Below are 27,116 nucleotides of genomic sequence, written 5' to 3' on the forward strand. Positions count from 1 at the left end.
TGGCCAGATATGGGATGACTTTGACGTAGTTGGCCAGCTTAAATATATTGCAATATATGGACAAACAATCCCTGTTTTGTTTAAAGGGTAAGGCATTTTTTAGTAGCAGTATGCACAAAATGTCGCTGTCTTAAATATATTGATAATGGGTTGAGTGCAGAGGACTCTTGTATTTGCCTATATGTATTTTGTGGTCACACCCTCATTGCACCCCCGCCTAATGGTTTTAAAAATAGTGGTGAGCACAACTTTCCCTTGTTTTATATATATATACTAAATATACTATATATACACATGCAGTTATACTATAGTTATACTGTAGCTCTTAAAATGGTCATTCATCATTATGCACACTTCATTTTAGGCATTTGTATGTTCTCCCCTCTTCTGTAAAGCTGTTTATAATGAAAAAATAGCACTTAAATTAAGCATAACACCAAGTACATTCCAGCTTTAGCTGTGTTTATAGGCTGTTATTTCCAAATATAGTTGAGTAGGAGGATCCTCTTTCATGCAGTTGCTTAGGGTCACAGGGGTATGTGCTGACCGCTCACAGCCCATACTCTATTCTGGTTGGACATATGTATGTAAACGGAGAATGTGTTGATAGCCATGTTATGGGTTTAGAGCACTGTAGTTCATTGGAATGTTAGAACAAGAGCCAGTAGACACAGGTGCTCAGCCTCCTGCTTAATCTACGTGTGAAGAAGGCAGGATATGGTCCAGTTGAGGGTGGGAATTTAGCTGGTTTAGTGGGCCACCACATTTATTTAGGTAAGCGTGAGTGAATATAATTATACCTATATGAGCAATGCTTCTTCATAAAACATCAACAGCAGAAACAAATGCTTCAAACAGAAGGGATTGTATTTACAAAAGGACTTATCAGTCAATAGAAAGCTAGACATACTGTACAAATTGATGAGGAAGGGACAGGCATGCACAGAATGGTTGGATTGTCTACTGACAATTTTTAATTTAATATACAACACACAAGGCTATGATGATAAAGTAAACTGTTGGGTCAAGTAATATCTTAGATCCAGCATCTTGAGCAGCTGGGTCTTTATCGTACCACCTTCCATAAAGTGTAGCGCTTAAAAGAGGTTCCTGGGAAATATTAGCATGGCTTGTAAGACGCCCATCAGGCAATACCTACGGTTTAGAAAATGAAGATTAAGACACTCATTTTACTGGCTGTAAAGCATTTAGGGGTTTGTTTAATTGCAACAAATCTATATCACACTATCCGTAAAAAATATGTAGTCATACTTATGCAAATAAGCTCTCTGAAATGACTGATTATGTATATTTATATTTATATTTCTATACTAAACCAGCCTAAATTTTCAGCATCTTTATAGTAGTAATGATCCAGGTCTTCAGAGTTTTTGTGACACGTAATGCTCAGTGTGCTTTGAGCAGCTGTTGAGAAGCTGAGCTTAGGGGTTGTTGTAAACTATCAAGAAGAAAAGAAGGTTTGACTGTCATATAAGTTGATGCTACAGGGCTGGTTATTCAATTATGATGCTGATTGTGCTTAAATTTATATTATTTTCAGTATATTGTGTGTTGGCCCCTAAGCAGAAAAGAATATGGGGAGCTACTGGGGCATCTTTGGAGGTATAGATCTTTACTGTTGAAGATACAGTACAATATCAGAACTGAAATAACCACATACAATATATGAAATTACAACAAAGATTAAGTATCAAGTGTTAAGGAAGTTGTTGATTTGCAACACCAATAACCTATGTCCCCCCATCATTTATGTACTAGAAAAGAATATTATATGTACAAGTATAGATTACCTGAAACATTCCTGTAGCTAGATGAACTTTGCTTAACAAAACTTCCGGAAATACAAATGATGTAGAAAAATTTCCGCTGAGAGAAAACGACTTAAACTTAGTTGATGCTGTTTCAACAGGTTCTCCACAGGATTTTATATCCGTACTTAGACATTTTAACAAAGTGCAAATCTGGAACAAAGTCAGACACTATCAAAATTATTTCATAGCATGATTATAGCTTCCAGAATCTGTAATATCCTAAGTAGTAAAAGAACAATACAGTAGAAGGAATCAGCACACCAAAACAGTAGCCTAGTCCTGCCCTCAAAAGAAAATCTTTCAAAATGTTAATGTGTTAATGCTTTCACTGACTGGGCTCATGGGAACCAGAAACCCCAAATATTCACAAAAAAAGATTAAGCTGTGGAAGGCTTGAGATGGGCAACATGAAAACCATTCACATTCAATAGGAGATACAAAGAACCAAATTTACAGGACCGCAATGCATTTGCTTTATGTTTAGAGAAATTACAGGGGAAGGCATATATCTGGAGAGAAATGCCTTTTTTTTAGGGGCAAGCTTTTTAAGAAAATTATGTTGCCTTTTACACAAGTTGTTTGGTGTAACTTTAGAAAAACAGATATTGGATTTATGTTTTCTTTATAATTTGAAAGTGAGGAAGGGGCATGGGAACCTGAAATATCAGAAAACACTGATACATTTGCATTGATGGTGTATAAGAGGAAACAGAAAGAGGATACATGTACATAGTTTTTAAACCAGATGTCAATAGGGCTAGTTCTTTGGTTCTTTTATCTCCTTAACTGCTTTTACCCAAAGTATAGAAGCCATGGCTATAAAACAGTGGCATAAGCGCCCTCTCCTGCAAATAACTTTGAAGGTTCATAGCGCACATCTGCATGGTCCCCAGCCCACCTAGGTAGAACTATAGAAAAAGTATGCCCTGTGGTCCAAGACCCCGCTATTCCCCCGGACACCTGGGGTCTGCTTCCTCTATAGTTACACCGCTGCAATAAAAAGAGTACAGACAATTTGACATTTTTCATACATTAAATGTGTGGCCGGCTCAATTTTGCATAATTAAAGAATATTAAACTCTAATGATTAGATAATAATCTAATGCTTAAATACTAATTTACAAATATTGTTCTAAAATGGAGAGTGCATACAGATGTCATTCATTAAGGTGTGCAAACACCTTCATATATTTCTACATGGTTGCCAATGTGTCCATCCTGCCTATTTTGATGAATGGTGAACTAAACCAGGGCGACTCCTGGAGCTATTGCCTCCTGCACCTAGCTGTAGCTTCAGGGTTTCAACAGTCTGTGCTGTGGAGAAATTAGATTTAAGTAGTCTGAGATGAGAGGAGAAGTGAAAAGTTGCTATGGGTGGTATAAAGCATTAGGAGGGTGGGGGTCTAAATAGGTATACAAAGGGAAAAGAAAAGGTGAATAGAAAAAGGCATTAGAAGAGTAACCTAAGAAAGAGGATATAAATTCTGCCGTTGGGCAGAATTAATAAGGGAAGTGAATGCCATTAGATATTTAAAATGTGCTTGTAACAATCTTGCTGCTGTAGATCTGGAATACCTGCAGACACAAAAGAAATAACTACATCTGTATATCAGGCTACCTGGACTTCAGCTTATTGCTGCTTCAGCTACAGTACTTGAGGGAAGAACTGTAAACCATGGTCTAAATACATACAAGAGGTGTTTTATCTATCTATCTATCTATCTATCTATCTATCTATCTATCTATCTATCTATCTACCTACTAGGTGCAGAGAGCAGAGTCAAGGGGCAAGGACCAGCCCTGTCCTTATGGCAGGTGATAAGTTCAGGGCCCTGTTGTGGTCTGCACCCTTTGCCGCTCCTTAAAGGGTTAAGATCCACGCGATCTTCTTCCTGCTTTGAACAGCGCTTTGGCGCATGCGCAGTAGGAGCATTTCGCAGGTACGGATCTACTGCGCATGCGCCAAAAGTCACGAAGTACTTTTGCCGCATGCGCAGTAGATCGTACCGGCGAAATGCTCCTACTGCGCATGCACCGGTCAAAGCAGGAAGAAGATCGCGTGGAAGAAGATGTCGTCTGTGAACTCTCTGGACTGGACCTGCGCAGAAGGGTAAGTAACAAGTTAGGGGCATTTGCCCAGCGGGACGGGTAGGCCAGGGGGGAGGAGGAAGGGTGGGCAACATACGGGAGGGGGGAGGGTTTTTGCGCCAACTAGGTTTCCTTCCCCTTTAACTTGTGCTGAATGGCACGAAATTAACAGGGCAGGTGGGAGAACGCCTATGTGACTTACAATACAATGTTGACAAATGCTGTATTCATAGAGGAAGTGGAAGAGAAACCGCTGCAATTTGCAGAAACAAGAATGCAGTGTGCAAAGTGCACTCTTCATATTCTTCTTTAATGTAAACAACCCATTTTATTTCAATTCAGAAGATTATTAAGGCTGAGGGGCTCATTATTAATTCTCCTTGAAAGCTAGTCCAACAGTAAAGATTTGTACCAAATGTGGTCCCAACAATGGTCGGCAGATCTACTTACTGTTTGTATCTGCTAAATTAATTTAGTTACTGTAACTAATAAAGACTAACTAATAAAATAGTGGTACCAAATAGCGATGAGCAAATCTGTTCCGTTTTGCAAAACGCATTTGAAGTCAATGGGTGTCAAAAAAAAATTTTCTGTGAGAAAATTTTGATAAGGTTGCCAGGAGGTACAAGCTAGAATGGATTACAACTGAATATATATTATATATATTGTGCCTTAAAGTTACCAGTGTATTCTATAAGATCGATAAGAAAATCTCTGCCTTGTTTTTCTAATATCGCCCATCTCTCCTTCTCTCTCCCTCTCATCTCCCTCTCTTTCTCAGTGCCACATTTACATAGTGTTATCTCTTATTGATTAGACGTGTATGCTCTGAACTTTGTTTTAACCCTTTCCCTGCCAGCCGTTTTGTCCTAGATGTGAACATCTACTGCCAAGCAGTTTTTAGATATTTTGCACTCTTTCACTTTAAGGGCCTTTCCTGGGGCGGTCTTTTAGTTTACACAGGAAAACAATATATTGTTTTTTTCAGGACAACCTGAAATTTCAAAATATGCAAGAATTTTGGTGTAATTCTACTTCTGTAAAAAAACATAGGCTTCTAAGTGTCTAATAAAATGAAAAAAATCATGTTTCACAAAGAACAATCACATATATCAGAAAGATGATTTATTTTATGTACGAGAACACAGCCGATTCGGAAAGGTCTATGTCTCCTGAACGCGGCAATACCAAATATATAGAGTTTTATCGAGTTTTCTCACTTGTATAACTCAAAACCTACAAGCAGTACACTACCAAATTTCCAAAGCACCGCTCTCCAAACGGCATACTTCTGATTTCAAGGCCAAACATTCCACTAACAGTAGGTTTACCCTAGAAAACTACCCATTATTAGAAAGAACAGATTCTGGTGAATCAAAAATGGGTAAACATATCGTTGTACTCCAAACTACCAAGTTGCAATTGTCTCCTAAAGTTTTATAGAAATTGGTGAATTTTTTTAAAAATGACCTCAAAGCTTCCACTCTACAGCATCATATCTCCCACAAACCATTAGGTATCAATGTAAAACACCCCAAATATAAAAGCCTGGGATCCATTGAATTTGATGCCCAATATGTATAGGTGTACCCAAGCATGTGGTATATAGGGGACCTAAAATGTAGACACCTCATTTGAGCTATCAGTTCTGTAATTCCAGATACTGCAAAATCAACACATTTACATAGTTTGGGGGGGGGGGCAAAGTTAGAAAAAAGTACGTTCACCCCAGAAAACTATATATTTTCGGAAAGTACACATTCCCCCAAATCCAAATTGGGTATGCATGTCTTTCTACTCCAAAGCACCAAGCCGCAAACCCTTCCTACATTTGGCAATTTTGGTGCCATTTTCTAAAATCACCTCAAAACTTCCAACCTGCAACATTGTATTTCCAACATACTATTATGTATCAATATAAATAACCCCAAGTATGAAAGCCTGGAGTCCCCTGAACAGTTTGATGGCCAGTATGTATAGGTGGACCTAAGCATGTGGCATATAGGGGCCAAAAATGAAGACACCCCATATGGTCTGTCATTTCAGGTACTGCAAAAGCAACACATTTACATAGTTTTGGGGGGGGCAAAAGTAGAAAAAGGTAAGTTCACCCCAGAAAACCATATATTTTTGGAAAATACATATTCCCACGAATCTAAATTGGGAATGCATGTCTTTGTACTACAAAGTACCAAGCCGCAAACCATTCCTAAATTTGGAGATTTTGGTGACATTTCCAAAAATCACCCCGAAATTTCTACCCTGCAGCATCGTATTACCCACATACTTTTAGGTATCAAGAGAAATCACCCCAAATATGAAAGCCTAGGGTCCTCTGAACAGTTTGATGCCCAATATGTATAGGTGTACCCAAACACGTGGCATATAGAAGCCCCAAAAGGAAGACCCCCCATATGGTCTGTCATTTCAGGTACTGCAAAATCAATACATTGACATAGTTTGGGGGGGGGGGCAAAAGTAGAAAAAGGTAAGTTCACCCCAGAAAACCATATATTTTCGGTAAGTACACATTCCCACGAATCCAAATTGGGTATGCATGTCTTTGTACTACAAAGTACCAAGCCGCAAACCATTCCTAAATTTGGTGATTTTGGCGACATTTCCAAAAATCACCTCAAAATTTCTACCCTGCAGCATCATATTACCCACATACTTTTAGGTATCAAGAGAAATCACCCCAAATATGAAAGCCTATGGTCCTCTGAACAGTTTGATGCCCAATATGTATAGGTGTACCCAAGCACGTGGCATATAGGGGCCCCAAAACGAAGACCCCCATATGGTCTGTCATTTCAGGTACTGCAAAATCAACACATTTACATCGTTTTGGGGGGGGCAAAGATAGAAAAAAGTAAGTTCAACCCAGAAAACCAAATATTTTTGGAAAGTACACATTCCCACGAATCTAAATTTGGTATGCATGTCTTTGTACTACAAAGTACCAAGCCGCAAACCATTCCTAAATTTGGTGATTTTGGTGACATTTCCAAAAATCACCTCAAAATTTCTACCCTGCAGCATCGTATTACCCACATACTTTTAGGTATCAAGAGAAATCACCCCAAATATGAAAGCCTAGGGTCCTCTGAACTGTTTGATGCCCAATATGTATAGGTGTACCCAAGCACGTGGCATATAGGGGCCCCAAAAGAAAGATCCCCATATGGTCTGCCATTTCAGGTACTGCAAAATCAACACATTTATATCGTTTTTGGGGGGGGGGGGTGGCAAAGATAGAAAAAAGTAAGTTCACCCCAGAAAACCATATATTTTTGGAAAGTACACATTCCCACAAATCCAAATTGGGTATGCATGTCTTTGTACTCCAAAGTACCACGCCGCAAACCATTCCTAAATTTGGTGATTTTGGTGACATTTCCAAAAATCACCTCAATTTCTACCCTGCAGCATCGTATTACCCACATACTTTTATGTATCAAGAGAAATCACCCCAAATATGAAAGCCTAGGGTCCTCTGAACAGTTTGATACACAATATGTATAGGTGTACCCAAGCACGTGGCATATAGGTGCCCCAAAAGGAAGACTCCCATATGGTCTGTCATTTCAGGTACAGCAAAATCAACACATATACATAGTTTGGGGGGGGGCAAAAGTAGAAAAGGGTAAGTTCACCCCGGAAAACCATATATTTTCGGAAAGTACACATTCCCACGAATCTAAATTGGGTATGCATTTCTTTATACTACAAAGTACCAAGCCGCAAACCATTCCTAAATTTGGTGATTTTGGTGACATTTCCAAAAGTCGTCTCAAAATTTCTACCCTGCAGCATCATATTACCCACATACTTTTAGGTATCAAGAGAAATCACCCCAAATATGAAAGCCTAGGGTCCTCTGAACAGTTTGATGCCCAATATGTATAGGTGAACCCAAGCACGTAGCATATAGGGGCCCCAAAAGGAAGACCCCCATATGGTCTGCCATTTCAGTTACTGCAAAATCAACACATTTACATCGTTTTGGGGGGGGGGCAAAGATAGAAAAAAGTAAGTTCACCCCAGAAAACCATATATTTTTGGAAAGTACACATTCCCACGAATCTAAATTGGGTATGCATGTCTTTGTACTACAAATTACCAAGCCTCTAACCATTCCTAAATTTGGTGATTTTGGTGACATTTCCAAAAATTACCTCAAAATTTCTACCCTGCAGCATCATATTACCCACATACTTTTAGGTATCAAGAGAAATCACCCCAAATATGAAAGCCTAGGGTCCTCTGAACTGTTTGATGCCCAATATGTATAGGTGTACCCAAGCACGTGGCATATAGGGGCCCCAAAAGGAAGACCCCCATATGGTCTGCCATTTCAGGTACTGCAAAATCAACACATTTATATCGTTTTTGGGGGGGGGCAAAGATAGAAAAAAGTAAGTTCACCCCAGAAAACCATATATTTTTGGAAAGTACACATTCCCACAAATCCAAATTGGGTATGCATGTCTTTGTACTCCAAAGTACCAAGCCGCAAACCATTCCTAAATTTGGTGATTTTGGTGACATTTCCAAAAATCACCTCAATTTCTACCCTGCAGCATCGTATTACCCACATACTTTTATGTATCAAGAGAAATCACCCCAAATATGAAAGCCTAGGGTCCTCTGAACAGTTTGATACACAATATGTATAGGTGTACCCAAGCACGTGTCATATAGGTGCCCCAAAAGGAAGACTCCCATATGGTCTGTCATTTCAGGTACAGCAAAATCAACACATATACATAGTTTTGGGGGGGGGGCAAAAGTAGAAAAGGGTAAGTTCACCCCGGAAAACCATATATTTTCGGAAAGTACACATTCCCACGAATCTAAATTGGGTATGCATGTCTTTATACTACAAAGTACCAAGCCGCAAACCATTCCTAAATTTGGTGATTTTGGTGACATTTCCAAAAGTCGTCTCAAAATTTCTACCCTGCAGCATCATATTACCCACATACTTTTAGATATCAAGAGAAATCACCCCAAATATGAAAGCCTAGGGTCCTCTGAACAGTTTGATGCCCAATATGTATAGGTGAACCCAAGCACGTAGCATATAGGGGCCCCAAAAGGAAGACCCCCATATGGTCTGCCATTTCAGTTACTGCAAAATCAACACATTTACATTGTTTTGGGGGGGGGGGGGCAAAGATAGAAAAAAGTAAGTTCACCCCAGAAAACCATATATTTTTGGAAAGTACACATTCCCACGAATCTAAATTGGGTATGCATGTCTTTGTACTACAAATTACCAAGCCTCTAACCATTCCTAAATTTGGTGATTTTGGTGACATTTCCAAAAATTACCTTAAAATTTCTACCCTGCAGCATCATATTACCCACATACTTTTAGGTATCAAGAGAAATCACCCCAAATATGAAAGCCTAGGGTCCTCTGAACAGTTTGATGCCCAATATGTATAGCTGTATCCAAGCATGTGGCATACAGGGGCCCCAAAAGAAGACCCCCATATGGTCTGTCATTTCAGGTACTGCAAAAGCAACACATTTACATAGTTTTGGGGGGGGCAGAGATAGAAAAAAGTAAGTTCACCCCAGAAAACCATATATTTTTGGAAAGTACACATTCCCACAAATCCAAATTGGGTATGCATGTCTTTGTACTCCAAAGTACCAAGTCGCAAGTCTTTCCTAAATTTAGTGATAAAAGCAACGGTTTTTACATTTCTGAAAATCGCCTAAAAATGTTGCAGTTTGCCGCATTTATCGCACACAATGTTTTACGTACAAAGAAAAATCACCCTAAATATGGAAGTCAGAGGTCTACTGAATAGTTTGATGCCCAATATGCATAGAATTACCAAAGTATATGGAATGTACGGACCCCAAATGAAAAACGTGCATATGAATTTTTACTTTGGCCAACTCAGCTATTGAAAACAGAGCCCCAACTGTGCGTTATGTGCCGTAAGACCACCAAACTGTAAAATAAAAACAGAAAACCATATATTTTTGGAAAGTACATATTCTCATGAATCGAACAAAGTAAAATACATCATTCTGTATCAAATCTATACCAAAGCTATACTAAATATACATAAGCAAAACAGAATATTCAATAAAAAAATCACAGAAAATGCAACAATGATAAAATGTAGCAAATAAATATGATTATACAGGTATATACACTTGCAAATGTGTGTGTATGTGTGTATATGTGAGTATATGTGTGGGTATATGGGTGTACAACAGTAAGTGGGAGAAAAAGGGAAAAGGTGAAAAAAGCAAAAAAAAAAAAAACAAGTGTAATAATGTATAATAAGTGCAATAAAGTAAATTTTATACCTGGGGGACAGGCAAAGTCTCTCTCAAGCACCACTGGAGGACCGCAGCAGGAAGGCTCCCAGGAAGATCAGCATCAGCATAATAGAAGGGCGCGGGATTATATACCCCAGAAGCAGCCACGTGTCAGCTGACCCCGGCGCTGCTTGGGGTCGCATGGGAGGCGATCGGTGGGGCCAGCAGGCGATGAAGGACCGACGCTCGTTGCCTAGGGGGTGGCCAAGTGATCTGCGGCGTTTCCCCCCCATCGCAAGCCGCAGATCACCGAAGAAATCCAAATTTGGCTGACAACGTACAAGGTACGTGTCAGCCGATGTCGGCCATATTGGGGTCGGGTGCGGGGGGTGATCGGTGGGGTCGGAATACCATTGAGGACCCGGTGCTCATTGCCTAGGGGGTTGCCGAGTGATCTGCGGCTTTTTCCTGCGCTCCCCAGCCGCAGATCAAAGAAGAAACCCGGAAGTGCCAAACAACGTACTAGGTACATGTTAGGCAGTCTGAGCCCTTGCCTGCCAGAACGTACGGCGTACGTACTTGGCAGGCAAAGGGTTAAGCTATGCTGCTTTTCTAAATTTAAAGTTCGCAACCAGAATCTGGTATTTACCCCACCTGGAATATAACATTAAGAATAAGATAAAGATTAGTTAACAAATAAACAGTGCTCCTTAAGGGCAGAGACAGACGAGAAGATTCGGAGAGATTTAGTTGCCCGGGGACAAATCGCCTCTTCTTCGACGAATCTCCCCGAACTACCTCCCTGCCAGATAGAATCTAAATCGCTGGCAGGATGGCACTCGGAGAGCTTTGTTTTCCGAAGTCCCACGAAGTTGCCTAATGCTTCGGGCGACTTTGGAAAACAAAGCACTCAGAGTACCATCTCGCCGGCGATTTAGATTCTAGCCGCCAGGGAGGCAGTTTGGGGAGATTAGTCGCCCGAAGAGGAGGCAATTGGTTGCCGGGCGACTAAATCTTCCCGAATCTTCTCGTCTGTCTCTGTCCTAAGAGAACTGTAAGTTTCCAAATAACAGTACACTATCCTGCTAGATAGAAAGATGACATGTACAACAATTTTCTTCACTCCAAAAGTAGGGATGCACGGGTCCAGCAGGGTTCGGATTCGGCCGAATCCTTGTGCCTGGGCGAACTGAATCCTAATTTGCATATGTAAATTAGGGGCAGGTAGGGAAATCACCTGACTTTTCATGACAAAAGAAGAATTTTTTCCACTTTTTCCATTCCTGTCCCTAATTGCATATGCAAATTAGGATTCGGTTCAGTATTCAGCCCAATCTTTCACCAAGGATTCGGGGATTCGGCTGAAACCCAAATACGGGATTCGTTGCATCCCCATCCAAAGGCATTAAAGTCAATGACCGTTTTTTTCTTAAGGTAACTTTTTTTGTCCAAATGCATTAAAGTCAGTGTTTTTTTGTTGCTGTGACTTTTTTGTAGCAGCAAATTTTCCACTGCAAATTTTTGGTGCAGTTTCGCAAAATAATTTGCAGATGGTGAACTGCAGAAATGAAGAATTTCACCACAAATCTTTGGCTGGCGAAAAAATTTGCTCATCACTAGTACCAAATACATGGGTGAAGAAAACATAATGTCCCATAATCGTAGCATCACCAGTGAATATTTTTGTAGCAGCTTATAATTGAGCATTTAAAAGCATATTGTTTATATTTTTTATATCTGGAACGGTCTATTTCCTATGACGGACGAATGGTTAGTGTCAGAGGGTTGATATCTATTACCCCCGCCCTCTATGATGCCATAACGCTATAGGGCCCAAGGCAGGATGGACTATAAGGGCTAATGGTCAACTGTGGACAATGGTCATTCATATAACTTATACTAGGCCATACAAATAAATGATCTCCACTCTGTTAGTTCAATTCCAGAGTGCCAGCATAGTGTCAGCATGTCTCGTGGGGCCCCTTTTGCAGAAGTGTTGCTCAATTACTGGAATTACCACAATGGCTATGTTAAGCTAACAGATGTTTACGAGGCTATGGACCGTTGGAACCAGAAATAATATGTTGCAGTATATTCTGAAAAATATGTAAGGCTAAGCAAATCATCTAGACATATAGCGTACAAGGAGGAGTCAGACTATGTATGGTATCTGTATACCCCCATTTTTATCACCCCATCTATGACATCAAAATGGGTATATAAACTTCTGTTATGTGGGTATCTTTGGCAAGCATTCGTGTTCCACCTAGGTGACACACTCACTGTTTTCCCAGGCAAAACCTATTGTCTTGTATTGGACTCAATAAACTACCTCATTGTATTTGTACTTGCCTTATCTCTTGGTTTTGCTTTACGTACAAGGTCATAGAGGTAAATATATAACAACAATATCTACACAAAGCAATAAGAAAAGTCACCTGTAGATAATATTGTCCTTCTGTTTCATGAAGGCCATCAAAAACACCAAGTACATAGACTTCATCGGTTATCTTCACTGTTACTGTGTAAGTTAAATGGCAGCAGAGGTTATTTTGGCAAAGAGTATAATTTCCTTGTGGCTCAGTAAGTTCTGTGAAGGTGAATTCATCTGAAAACAAGTGGCCACGGAAAACATTGGATCCAGGGGAAAATTTGCTAATACTGTTGGCATAAAGGCTCCAGTTGGGAGTAAAGAATGTTGAGGAATTTCGCGGATGTGCACTCAATGTAGAGAATGTAAGATTGCCGTCCTCAGTGTCCATGTTATAGTAATATGGCCCAAGGGTTTCAGGTGAAAAAATCCCACTGCCTATAAAAAGAATGTAATTAATACAGGACATACAGGACAAGAATTACCAATTTATTTAAATACAGGCTGAAAGCACTTTACTGAATAGGCTTTTTTACAAAACCACAGTGTTGGACCAACATCAACATGCACTTTTACCCATCAAGAAATTATATTATCCATTTCCACTGCACATTTTTTAAAAAAAAATCTTCTGTGACCAATTATGTCAGACTCTGCTTCCTATCCAAAAACCCTCACCTTGCTCTTCATGGTTCATAGTCACCCAGATCTCATCTCTTTTCTCTGACACAATCCTGAGACATAGCTTCCTGACCACTAAATCTCCACTTGTTAGTTCCAGCTGTATAACAGTGAGGATTCAGCCTTCATAAAAATTTAATAATTAAGTTAGATCTAAGCATGACAAACCCCATTTATTTGAATTAATTACAGTTTTGGGCTGCTGATATTAGTGACCCCTATCTAAAAGGTGGAAATAGGCAGAAGAAAAAGGCAAATAAAATAAAGAAATGGCCTATTCCTAGCAAAGTTGCTAGGTCTTCTATAAAATATATCTTAAAGGTGAGCCTAACAGGCCCAGGGTGCCTATTCCTTTAGTCTGCACATTGTGTATGCAATAAATATGACTTGGAATTATAGTAGAGACCATCATCAAGATCAGCAGTTCAGTGTAGGGTACAGCAGATGATGCAGGTCCTCAATTTTAATATTAGACACTAAAGTTATTTAGTTGTGATAATATATTTTATACTAGCTTAAACTAGCCTGTTTACTTTAACATTGAACAGCTCTTATTGTAAATGGCCACATGATATATTTTACTTACCTGTCATTCTCATGCTGGTGTTGTGAGTGTTGCTAGAAAGTAGATTAACGCCCATACCCATAGCCCATGCTGAGTGAAATTCTATAGCAGTTAGATGAGGTAGGACATTCATCCATGCTGTGGGAAACAGTATACTATCTACTTGGTGATCCACTACTAGAGCTGCTGCTGGTTTATAGAAAAGTATATCGAAGCAGATAAAGATTCCAAACTTTCCAAATGGTGTCTCAAATGTCACCATCTCAGGTTCAGGTGGTACATTAAACTGGATCTCCCCGAGAAAAAGATTGTACTGTAAAACAGATGTAAATGCGATTTAAGAAACCTAATACAATTTATACTACCAGCGATTCTTCATAATCAAAAGCTCCTAGTAATAGTAAAGGAACAACATGTCTTTTAATCATAAAATGTGTTTCCACAGATGCATAGGCTGAAATTGATCACCACACAATAAAGAATAGCAGCATTTAATTATCACTATATTGCTGCTAATTTGCTTTTAGTATAGGGCACTAAAGATATGTGATCCATTATCTGGAATCCTGTTATCCAGAAAGCTCTGAATTACACAAAGCCCATCTCCCATAGACTCCATTTTATCCAAATAATCCAAATTTTAAAAAACGATTTCCTTTTTCTCTGTAATAGTACCTTGTATTTGATCCAAACTAAGATATAGTGTAATTAATCCTTATTGGAAGAAAAACCAGCCTATTGGGTTTACAAGATTTTCTAGTAGACTTAAGGTATGACAAACCAAATTATGTAAGGGATCTCTGAAAAACCTCTGGTCCCAAGCATTCTGGATAGAAAGGTCCCATACCTGTGCTGGCATCTTTTATGGCATCTCTTTACATAGACTGCAAATGGAATATCCCCTTTAACAGAGCTTCTAGCATCACTAATGAAATCTGAACTGCTAGTAATCCAGACTGGCCAGTTTGAACTTTTAAATTTCATAGAAATATATCTATCTCTCAGGGGCTCATTTACTAGCAATTGAATTTTTTTTTAAAAAATGTTTAAAATTTTTTTTAAAAGCTCTAAAAATTCAAGATTTATTAAATGTAAAAACCATGAAAACCAATAATACAAAACTTTGTCAGGTAAAAGTTGTCAAGATCCTACAGAAGTCAATGGAAGCTATGCTAACCCTATTGGACTGCTTTAAATCAATTTGGACTTTTAATGGTTTTCCGATATTTTTTTCTCTAGGAATTGTACGAAAGACATGAATTTTAGGAGGTTTTCACTGTAATCTTATTTTAGCACATCATTCAGTGTAATTTTCCATTTGTACTTTTTTTATTTTGATTTTTTAATAAATGTCATGACAATCATATTTTTAGAGTTTGTTAGGGGAATGTAATAAAAGTCTGTAACGGAAAAAATATTCACAATGTGAAAAGATATGCCTCTATGTGAAAAAATTTGCCTTTGTGCGAATTTAATAAAGCTTTTGCGACAGTGGAAGAAGGTTTGCGAATTTTATAGTTAGCGCCAGTGTGCAGTGAATGTAATAAAACTTCTTACTGAAAAAGTTATGTTTGCTCTAAAAGTACTTTTTTTCAAGCACTTTTTAAAAGTGGGCAATGCGAAATTAAAATTGGCAATGCGCAATTAAAATTCGCAATGAAATAACAGTTTAAGGAAGAGTATTACATTGCGAAATGAGACTATATATTTATTTGTACTAATTGTTTTGCACTTTGTGACTTTTATTACATTCCCCCATGTGAGTTTAGTCGTGGTTTCGAAAACCTCTAAAACCACTAAAATCCAACTTTTGATAAATAGGCCCCTTATTGTTTTGATGGTTGATACAAAAGTAAACATTTTTTTAAAATGCCTTTAAAAAGACATAAATAGTTCTAAAACATTATTTCCACCAATTACTTCATAAGGGTAGAAAACCTTCACATACCTTGTGGTATCGTGCCACTAATTTCCCATCAGAGTCAAAGACAACAGCTGTATTGTAATGGTAATGACCATCTTCTGGGCATCCCACAGTGGATACGTTGCATGGCTTTTTATCTCCAATATTTGCAACCACATAAATAGAATTGTTTTTTGCTATACAGCTTAGTCTTGTTTGAACCGGAGCTCGTCCAAACCTACAATTCATAAACAAAGACTTTTCACCTTCTATGCATAGTTACAGTGAATTATTATCAACATTTTTGAAAGTCAATATATTTTACAGTGATGGTCAAAATAAGGCATAATGATGCATACAAATATAGACACATACAGAAATATAAAGACTTCATGATGCAGAAGGAGGACACACAAAATAATGTTTAGGTAGCATACAGGGTCTCATTTACAAAAAAATGGTACTAAAATGGACAAGTGCAACTACTAAATAGCAACCACTCAGCAATAGCTTAGACCAGGGGTCCCCAACCTTTTTAACCCGTGAGCCACATTCAAATGTAAAAAGAGTTGGGGAGCAACACAATCATGAAAAAGTTCCTTGGGGTGCCAAATAAAGCCTATGATTGGCTATTTGGTAGCCCCTGTGTGGACTGGCAGCCTACAACAGGCTGTACTTGGTACTATACTTCGGTTTTATGCAATTAAAATTAGCTTTCAGGACTGAAATTCAAAAATAAGCACCTGCTTTGAGGACCCTGAGAGCAACATCCAAGGGGTTGGAGAGCAACATGTTGCTCACGAGCTACTGGTTGGGGATCACTGGCTTAGACAGTCTACTAAAGGTAAGAAAAAGTCTTGTTTTAGAATGTTATATACTGTGTCATGGTTAAAGTAAATCAGTGGAAAACTATCAATGACCATAGGTTAGGACAGGGTTATTTCAACTTAAACAAACTGTGCTCCCTTTGTAGGTAGTGTGTTTCAGTGGTGATTAAGTCTTGTATACTCTCATCAATGTATGAAAGGAGGATGAGAAACTAGTTGGCAATTCATATAAAGTTGTTCTCTTTAAAAAAAAACATTGATTATAGGTTAAAAACTAATTTTACCATATAGTATGGTATTTTTGGTCTTAATCCATGCAAGTAAATTTTCCATATGAAATGTATTTTTAAATCTTTGCTAAAATTGATGCTAGTCATCCTTTCCATATTCACCTTTCAGGGTCAGAGCAAGGTACCCAGTTAACTTCGGGATCTGGAATATCTTCAAGGTAAGGATATATTGTTTCTCTAGTAAATATCCAGCCATAAATACCATCTTCTGGAGTAACAATTATATGTGCACCCTAAGAATAAAATAAACAGAATGTATTTTATTGATCTGAATAGAAAAGACCATATCCTCATTTGCAAATTTGGGTGCTTAAATGAAGTTACTTGCATCCATACAATACTTTGCGTCCATACTATTTGCTCTAAAAATTGCTCTATAAATTTGGTACTAAGAAAATTATAAAGACGTTATGGAAACATATAAGAGGTTTTCATGATCAATTTCTTTAATGCTCAAATTGAGTTAATGACAGTTACTATTTTTGGTTAGTAGAAGGCACAATGAATCCATATACTTGTAAAATGGAAGATCTGGCAGAAGGAGGCCCCTCAGTTCCTGCAGTGGTAGGGTATTACTCTGAGCAGATATAAAGAGGTAAAAGACAGTAATTCTGTCAGGACTGCCAGAAGTACCCGACGGCGTTGTTTACATTCTCGGCGGTCAGTGAAGATCCAAGATGGCGGCGCCCATGCTGAACACATGGCCGCAGCGTCGCTGCATGATGATGTCATCACTGGTGCTGGGATCTCGTCATAAAAGGGCGCCCAAAACACTATGACGGCCACCAAGAATAGGATTCAAACCACTATTGATCCTGGGTTCCTGTCCTGCTTGCTTCCAGCCTTGATTCCTGCTCCCAGCCTTGATTCCTGCTCCCAGCCTTGATTCCTGCTCCCAGCCTTGATTCCTGCTCCCCGTCTGTGATTCTTGTTACCTGCCTGTGTTATTGAACTTTGCCTGGACTTTGGACTTTTGCATCTGCCTGCCCTCGTTAACTCCTGCCTGTGACCGCTACTACTGATTCTGCTTAACCCTTCAGATACCGCGACCTTGCTCCCACTAGAGGGCTTCCTCCTTGATCCTGACTACCTCCCTGGAGGGAGCTCCCGGCTCCCTGACATTATTCTTGGGCCATGGATCCCACTGAGGAAGCTCAGCCAGATTTCGGCAGGGCCTTTCGAGGTCTGCATACTCGCATGGAGGCGTACGAAGCTCGGCAAAATTTTGTCGGACACACGCTGGAGGCGATTTTGGAAAAGTTATCCATGCTGACGCCGACTATTCCAACGTGAGAACGCCAGTTGCTGCCGACATGGCTACACAGTCCTCCACTTCAGGTCCACGTATTCCTGCACCGCCTCTCTACAATGGCGACCCTCAAGCCTGTCGTGGTTTTGTGAATCAGTGCCAGATCCGGTTCGCCCTGCAACCTGCAGAATTTGTCTCTGAGTGAGCTAAGGTTGGTTTCGTGATCACTCGTCTGGCAGGGAAAGCGCTTGAATGGGCATCTCCGCATTGGGAGAAAGAATCTCCTTTATTAGATGATTCCAAAGCCTTCCTTCAAGAATTCCGGACGGTGTTCGATGCTCCTGATTGGGTGGCGACCGCTGCTTCTCGTCTGTTCCAGACCCGCCAAGGGAATTGCAGTGTAGCGGAATATGCCATTGATTTCCGTTCTCTCGCTGCAGAGACTTGTTGGAACAATGATGCCTATCATGCTGCCTTCTACAATGGACTCTCTATCCGCCTCAAAGATGTCCTGGTCTCCCATGAATTACCCACGCATGTTGAAGACCTCATTGCCTTGTCTGTCAAGGAGGACACCCGTCAGAGAGAACATCAGGCTGATAGGGATTTAGTCAAGAAATTTCAACCCATGTTGGCTCCTCGCTTCCAAAGACCGCTGTTACCTTCTACCCCCCAGCAGCCTTCTGTTATTCCTCCGGAGGAACCTATGCAAGTCGGAAGAGCTCGTCTCTCTGAACAGGAGAAACTCCGGAGACGTACGGCTGGACTTTGTCTCTATTGTGGTGGTCAATCCCACTTTGCCAACTCTTGTCCTGTGAAGCCTCCAAGTTCCCCTCTTCAAGGTAACCCTGGAAAGACTCGTGTGAGGGGTGTTATTCCTGTAAACCTCAGAGTTCCCCTCTTCAAGGTGACCCGGGAAAGTCTCATGTGAGGGATGTTGTTCCCAAATGTCAAGAGAACTCTCACAGGTTTCTTCTGCCTTTACAGATCCATCTGGTCACTAAGACCATTGTAGGCTCAGCTTTTATTGACTCTGGAGCTGCCGGAAATTTCATGGACGCTCTCTTTGCCAAGCATATGAATGTTCCCCTGTTTCCATTGACTCCTCCACTTCGAGTACCCGCCATTGATGACCGACCCCTTGAATCCGAGTTTATCTCTATGACTACTGGGGAATTGCCTGTAGAATTGTGTACTTGACACAAAGAAAAGTTATTGTTCCTGATTATTTCCTGTCCTTCTGTTCCAGCTGTCTTGGGGCTTCCCTGGTTACGCCTGCATAACCCTATCATGGATTGGTCCTCTGGGCAGGTTTCCCCTTGGAGTCCATACTGCCAACAGCACTGCTGAACCCATCCAGAAGGTGAATATTTCTACGTCAGATTTGAAGACGCTTCCCTCCTTCTACAAGGAATTCTCCGATGTCTTCTGTAAAAAGTCTGCAGAATTTCTCCCTCCAGTTGATCTCCTGCCTGGAACCATGCCTCCTAGAGGTCGCACTTATCGTCTCTCCCCAGCAGAGACCGCTGCCATGAAGGAATATATCCAAGAAAATCTCCAGCGGGGGTTTATTCGCCCTTCTACTTCCCATGCAGGGGCTGGATTCTTCTTCGTGGAGAAGAAGGATGGAGGCCTACGTCCTTGTATTGACTACTGGGGTCTTAATAAAATCACCGTTAAGAACCGGTATCCTTTGCCTCTGATTGCAGAACTTTTTGATCAACTGAAGGGGGCTAAAATCTTCACTAAGTTGGATCTCCGTGGGGCGTATAACCTCATCCGCAATGTGAAATGTGACGAATGGAAGACAGCATTCAACACTCGTGATGGGCACTACGCATACCTCGTGATGCCCTTTGGTCTCTGCAATGCCCCCGCTGTCTTCCAAGAATTTGTGAACGACATTTTTTGGGATCTCTTGGGAAAGTTTGTGGTCGTGTACCTTGATGACATCCTGATTTTCTCCAAGGATCTAGCAAGCCATCGCTCCCAGGTGAAGGAAGTACTCTCTCGTTTGAGGAAGAACTCCCTCTTTGCCAAGCTGGAGAAATGTGTGTTTGAAGTGTCCAAGATTCCTTTTCTGGGCTATATCATCTCCCCAGAGGGTTTCGAGATGGATCCTGTGAAAGTGTCTGCAATCCAAGAGTGGTCCCTACCGCTGAGCACCAAGGCAATCCAGAGATTCATTGTTTTTGCCAATTACTACCGGCAATTCATTAAGGGGTTCTCTTCTCGTATTGCTCCTATCCTGGCCCTCCTCCGAAAAGGGGGTAAACCCAGCTCATGGCCCCCACCTGCTATTGAAGCTTTTCAATCCTTGAAGGATGCCTTCACTTCTGCTTCGGTTCTCCGCCATCCTGATCCGGAGTTACCTTTCTTCATCGAGGTGGATGCTTCTGAAGTTGGAGCTGGAGCTATCCTGTCCCAAAGACATCCCTCTGATGGAAAGTTGCACCCATGTGCGTATTTCTCTAAGAAGTTCTCTCCTGCCGAACAAAATTATGATGTAGGAAATCGAGAACTCCTGGCTGTCAAGCTTGCCTTAGAAGAGTGGCGTCACCTCCTTGAAGGTTCCTCGATCACAGTCACGATCTACACAGATCATAAGAATCTTGAATTCATTCAATCTCTCAAGAGGCTGAATCCCAGACAAGCAAGGTGGGCTCTCTTCTTCTCTCGATTTAACTTTGTCTTGACTTATCGCCCTGGCTCCAAGAATCGGAAAGCCGATGCTCTGTCTCGAAGTTTCACTCCGGTGGATCGTACTCCTGAAAGACAAGAGCCAATTATTCCTCCTGTCAAGATCATCGCTTCTTTGTACCCTCAATTTGCTGATCAAATTCTGGCTGGTCAATCTTCTGCCCCTCCTGATACTCCCATCGGAATGGCATTCGTACCTCCTGAACTTCGTCGGCCTATCCTGCAACAGACTCATAGTTCCAAGCAAGCGGGACATCCTGGTCCTGCTAAGACTCTAGAACTTTTACGGCGTCTAGTCTGGTGGCCGACTATTCGTAAAGATGTCGAGGAATTTGTTGCTGCTTGTACCGTTTGTGCCACTTCCAAGCCTAGCCATTCTCACCCTAGCGGGTTACTACAGCCATTGCCTGTCCCCTCTCGTCCTTGGACGCATTTGGCAATGGACTTCATAATCGAACTTCCTCCCTCCAGTGGGAACACCGTGATCTGGGTCGTCATAGATCGTTTTAGCAAGATCGCCCACTTCATCCCTTTACGGAAGCTTCTATCTGCAGTGGAGTTGTCGCAGTTGTTTATTCAATTAATTTTCCGCCTGCATGGCTTCCCGGCGGAGATTGTCTCTGACAGAGGTTCCCAGTTCACAGCGAAGTTTTGGCGTTCCTTATGCAAGGTCTTGGGTATCGCTCTCCAATTCTCCTCTGCCTATCATCCCCAAACGAATGGGGCAGCAGAGCGAGTGAATCAAGCCTTAGAACAATTTCTGAGAAATCATGTCTCCCTCTGCCAAGATGATTGGTCTGACCTTCTCCCGTGGGCGGAATTTGCCCATAACAATGCCTGTCATTCATCCACTGGAAGATCTCCATTCATGTCTGTGTATGGCCAACATCCCCAAGCCTTTCCGCAAGACTTTGTTTTGTCTGATGTTCCAGCCACTGATGACCATGCAGCCCATATGTCCTCTATTTGGGCTGCAACCAAGTCTAATTTGGAGAAGAGTGCTCTTGTGCACAAGACCTTTGCTGATCGAAGACGTAGGTCCTCTCCTCTCTTCAAGGTTGGTGATAAAGTTTGGCTTTCTTCCCGAAACATTCGTCTGAAGGTGCCATCTCCCAAGTTGGGTCCGAAGTTTGTGGGTCCATTTCCCATCTTGGAGATTATCAATCCTGTGGCTGTCAAGACTTCAGCTTCCCCCTGAGATGCAAATCCCCAACGTGTTTCATGTCTCCTTGGTGAAACCCGCTACCTCCAACCGCTTTTCTGTTGACCAGTCTCCCCCTACTACTATCTCTGTGGATGGTCAACAAGAATATGAGGTGGAAAAGATCCTTGACTCCAGAATCTCCAGGGGTTCTCTTCAGTACCTAATCAAGTGGAAGGGCTTTGGCCCTGAAGAATGCTCCTGGGAAGGACAGTCTGATGTTCATGCTCCTCGTCTTGTGAGGGATTTCTACACTAAGTTTCCCCAAAAGCCTTGTCCTGGTGGTCCAGTGGCCCCCCGTGGGGGAGGGGGGTACTGTCAGGACTGCCAGAAGTACCCGACGACGTTGTTTACATTCTCGGCGGTCAGTGAAGATCCAAGATGGCGGCGCCCATGCTGAACACATGGCCGCAGCGTCGCTGCATGATGATGTCATCACTGGTGCCGGGATCTCGTCATAAAAGAATAGAAAGAATAGGATTCAAACCACTATTGATCCTGGGTTCCTGTCCTGCTTGCTCCCAGCCTTGATTCCTGCTCCCAGCCTTGATTCCTGCTCCCTGTCTGTGATTCTTGTTACCTGCCAGTGTTATTGAACTTTGCCTGGACTTTGGACTTTTGCATCTGATCTGCCTGCCCTCATTAACTCCTGCCTGTGACCACTACTACTGATTCTGCTTAACCCTTCAGATACCGCAACCTTGCTCCCACTAGAGGGCTTCCTCCTTGATCCTGACTACCTCCCTGGAGGGAGCTCCCGGCTCCCTGACAAATTCAAGGAGATTAATGATTCCAGCAACATGGGACCTATTATCCAGAATTATTGGGACCTAAATTCCAGATAAGGTATCTTTCTGTAATTGGCATTAAATAAACCCAATAGGGTGTTTTGCCACTAATACGGATTCATGCAAATCCGTAAGGACAGTGCATTGTTTTATTATTGCAGAGAAAATAGAATTTTTAAAAATTAGAATTATTTTCATAAAATGGACTCTGGGAGATATACCTCCCGTAATTCAGAGCTTTCCGGATAACTGGCTTCTGGATAAGGAATCTCATACCTGTGCTCTTGTTTGTAAAGGTTAAATTTCTGCATTATTATCATACTATGGAAAATATTTATTGGATTTTTTTTTTTTAATATTTAAATGTTTTTATTAGTGTTAAGGGTCCAGGCTCCATCCCAGGTCCCAAGCAATCTGGATAATAGATCCGATACATGTACTATACTGACTGGTTTTACTATTTGTTTCAACATCAATACAAACAAAAAGGCAATTCAAACTTCAGTAGAAACCATATATAACATTCCTGACTGCTACTATATCAATAGTATCCATAATCGTGAAGGTTTCTTTATCTACATGCATGCAATTTATGCCAGTGGTATTAATAGATTGCACAGAATTACACCTGTGCCTCCTCCCCACAATTTAGTTAGAACTACCTTAATTGACTAGTGCTCAAGTGGACACACACAGGGGCCGATTCACTAAATTCGAGTGAAGGATTCGAAGTAAAAAAACTTCGAATTTCAAAGTTTTTTTGGGCTACTTCGACCATCGAATAGGCTACTTTGACCTTCGACTACGACTTCGAATCGAAGGATTCTTAGTAAAAATCGTTCGACTATTCGACCATTCGATAGTCGAAGTACTGTCTCTTTAAAAAAAACTTCGACCCCCTAGTTCGGCAGCTAAAAGCTACCGAAGTCAATGTTAGCCTATGGGGAAGGTCCCCATAGGCTTTCCTAAGTTTTTTTGATCGAAGGATATTCCTTCCGTTGGATTAAAATCCTTCGAATCGTTCGATTTGAAGGATTTAATCGTTCGATCGAAGGAATAATCCTTCGATCGAAGGAATAATCCTTCGATCGTACGATCGCAGTATTTGCGCTAAATCCTTTGACTTCGATATTCTAAGTCGAAGGATTTCAATTCCTAGTCGAATATCGAGGGTTAATTAACCCTCGATATTCGACCCTTAGTGAATCAGCCCCACAGTGTACACAAGAAAGTATACAAAAGATCTTGACCACCTAACTTGTCCAAGTTTATGTTAAAGCATTAAGAAAAACTTTTATTATGAAGTTGCAGTCAATTGCTTAATTTACGCTGTAAATTAATTCATACTGATAAAGTACATCCTTTATGTACTGATAACAGTGAGGTTTGTATAGGTATAGGACTTGTTATCCAGAATTCTTGGGACCTGGGGTTTTTGGGATAAACAGATATTTCCGTAATTTGGATCTTCATACTTTGTCTATGTTTAAAAATCATTTAAACATTAAATAAAACCAATAGGCTGGTTTTGCTTCCAATAAGGACTAATGATATCTTAGTGTGGATCAATTACAAGATACTGTTTTATTATTACAGAGAAAAATGAAATCATTTTTTAAAAAAGATTTGATAAAATAGAGTCTATGGGAGTAGCCATCCCGTGGCTTTACTCTGCAAAAATGCTACTAGAACATGTAAAACAGATAGTAAGGATGGAAAGGACAACTTGCAGTTGCTATCATTTATATATACAAAATGATCATGAAGAGCATTGCTTAGGTAATGTATGATTTGCTTTATCAAAGCATAGCTTGTTACGAATAGGGAAGAAATATAATAGATATAGGAAAAATATAATTTTAAGATTAGGGGACAACCCAAACTGCGGGACAAATTATGATGTTACATAGCTAAACATTTTCATTTATTTTATAATTCAGAATTTTCAAATTCAAAGTGTGGAATTACAAGCAATATGTTTCACCTTTAGGGTATGGTATATGCAAATATGAACACCAAAAAATGTTATTCAAATATTTTAGGGCTAAAGAGGATAAATTAGGAAGCATGGCATATACAGTACCTGACGTGCTGCAGACGTAATGGCTTTTTCCAGTATATCTATATTTCTGTTCATTAGCTCTAAAGCTTTCTCTGCTGTAACTGGAATTGATGAATTTTCTGGAAGTATGACAGCATGCTCATAAGTGGCTGCAATAAATTTGTCCACGGCACAACCTTGATTGGAATTAAGTAAAATTAAAAGTAGAAAAGAGAAGCAGATCATGGTGGAAGGCTGTACACGTGTTGCTGGTTTCAAGCTTGTCAAGCAGTGTGCAGTATGTTGCTCTTATCAGTGCAAAGGGCTCTAAGGTTATAGAGTCTATCACCTTTCACACAGTTTGTAGGCAGATTCCAGAGACTCACAGACACATTCAACCTTGGGCAAAGTTCATTATATTAAACATGCTTTCTTATGTGTTATTTTTATGAAGTTACATAATGCAATGAAGGTTAGACAAATACATAGTCATAGCTGCCAAGGTAGATGTCCATCAGTTATTTCTGTATTACATGTAGATCAGATCTGTATATTTCAAAGCAAAAGACCTTACAAAACATTTCAGTCAATAGTGTAGGCACATGATTGAACGGAAAATAAATTATGTGAACACAATTTACTTTATTTACATGCAGTCCTCATTCATAGTCCCAGTAAAACCTTTCTGACATTTGCAGTACACTTTCACAATGCAATTTTTTTGGGCTCGGCTGGGTTTTGAGTTGCTGGAAAAAGGTAAAAGTTAGGGTATTTCAACCAATTATATTATTTATCTCACAGCAAGGTGCATTTAGATGAAGGATAGATTATGTTTTATGGAATATCCTATTCTCTTTCCTGGAGCACTTACTTCCTTTATTATAAACCAAGAGGAAGGGTTCCCTGCAGCATGTAAGAACCCAATTTTTATTAGAAACCACAATAAACAGCAACATATAAAGCTCTTAAAGACTTATATGAGGATGCCAAATATTTAGTCATTACAGGAGTTTTTGAGGCTTTATTTCATATAGTGGCTCACTTGGGGTGCCTTTGTATAAGATCCCTCTGAATATGAAATTACAGTAATAAATGGACTTCTGACTTCAACATAATTATATTACATCAAGATTTCCAATACAGGTATGGGACCTGCTATTTGAAATGCTCAGGACCTGGGTTTTTCAGATAAAAGGGTCTTTCAATAATTTAGATCTATACTTTTTTTTCTACTAAAAAATAATTTAAACATTAAACAAATCCGATAGGATTGTTTTACCTCCTTCAAGGATTAATTATATCTTAGTTGGGAACAAGTAGTTTTTCTTTTTATTAATACAGAAAAAAAGGAAATCACATTTAAAAATGTGAATTATTTGATTAAAATCGAGTAAAGTGTAAATGGTCGTTTCTGGATAACTGATATACTACAGTACAGGTATATATCAACCTTTTTTTTCATTTGATGTGATATTAACAAAAAATCATACTGGGAATATGCAGACAACTGTTTATTGCACCGAGCACTAATTTTTCAATTTGGCACAAGGCAGGCGGTTGGGGCAGGAAACCACTGTGGATGCGCAAATTCAGGGGGCTGGTGGGGGGACACCTATGTGCCTCACCCCCTCCCCCTCACTAAAATACTGACTAATGTGGTCAGGTGTGGTAATTTCTGAAGAGCAGATTGGTGCCTTTTTGCACACTGCATTCTGCATGGTAAATGACCCCTTTTATGTTTGCCTCATGCCTCTGAACATTGCCCTCCCTTTCCAGACTGCAACCTTGACCTATTGCCCATTATTTCATAATTTATTTATTTATGGTTGCTTTTTTATCTTTCTTTGGTTGCAATACTTGCTGTTACAACATACCAGAGGCCTTACTAAGTTCAGAAACACACATCAAATTGGCAGAACATTTATCAAAGCATTCAGCATCAGCAGACGTGGCAGAGCAAAGTTGGCTTTGCTTAACCTCTTGTGCTCCCATCCAAAGCACCAAACATTCAATAGCAATATGAAGATGACAGGAAGCAGGGCAGCACTACTAGCTGCAAAGTTAATTTACTGATAGTCCAACCACTCTTTCACTATTAATAAATGGACTGCTGTCCTGCTTCCTCCATCTTCATATTGCTATAGAAAATGTATATTTTTACTAATGTGGGTGCTAATTATTCCTATTAGACCACACCCATTCCTATTTGACTATACAAAAATGAAAACTACAAAATCTGACACTTTTTAAATATTACAAAGAGTAATGTCAGAATGGGCTACTTACTGTGTG

At 40.2% G+C, this 27,116-nt stretch overlaps 1 protein-coding gene across 1 annotated transcript; it reads right to left on the bottom strand.

Annotated features, from left to right (window-relative positions):
- Positions 1-951: 951 nt before the first annotated feature.
- On the bottom strand, positions 952-25,155 carry LOC108705439 (pantetheinase). Its single transcript, XM_018242313.2, has 7 exons — positions 24,867-25,155; positions 16,948-17,078; positions 15,774-15,966; positions 13,847-14,138; positions 12,647-13,017; positions 1,812-1,982; positions 952-1,155 (listed from the first exon to the last, which is right to left on the bottom strand). The coding sequence occupies exons 1-7, from the start codon at positions 25,068-25,070 to the stop codon at positions 979-981; spliced, it is 1,539 nt and encodes a 512-aa protein (XP_018097802.2). The 5' UTR covers positions 25,071-25,155; the 3' UTR covers positions 952-978.
- Between the last annotated feature and the right edge of the window lie 1,961 nt (positions 25,156-27,116).

Source organism: Xenopus laevis, chromosome 5L (genome assembly GCF_017654675.1).
Source record: "Xenopus laevis strain J_2021 chromosome 5L, Xenopus_laevis_v10.1, whole genome shotgun sequence".
NCBI lineage: Eukaryota > Metazoa > Chordata > Amphibia > Anura > Pipidae > Xenopus > Xenopus laevis.

Excerpts from the sequence above, each read along its gene's own strand:
- LOC108705439 (XM_018242313.2), bottom strand. The coding sequence starts at position 25,070 with ATGATCTGCTTCTCTTTTCTACTTTTAATTTTACTTAATTCCAATCAA. Across the intron at positions 14,139-15,773 it reads TAGTGGCACGATACCACAAG|TACAATCTTTTTCTCGGGGA; the intron begins GTATGTGAAGGT and ends TCTGTTTTACAG. Across the intron at positions 1,983-12,646 it reads AAGGACAATATTATCTACAG|ATTTGCACTTTGTTAAAATG; the intron begins GTGACTTTTCTT and ends ACTTTGTTCCAG.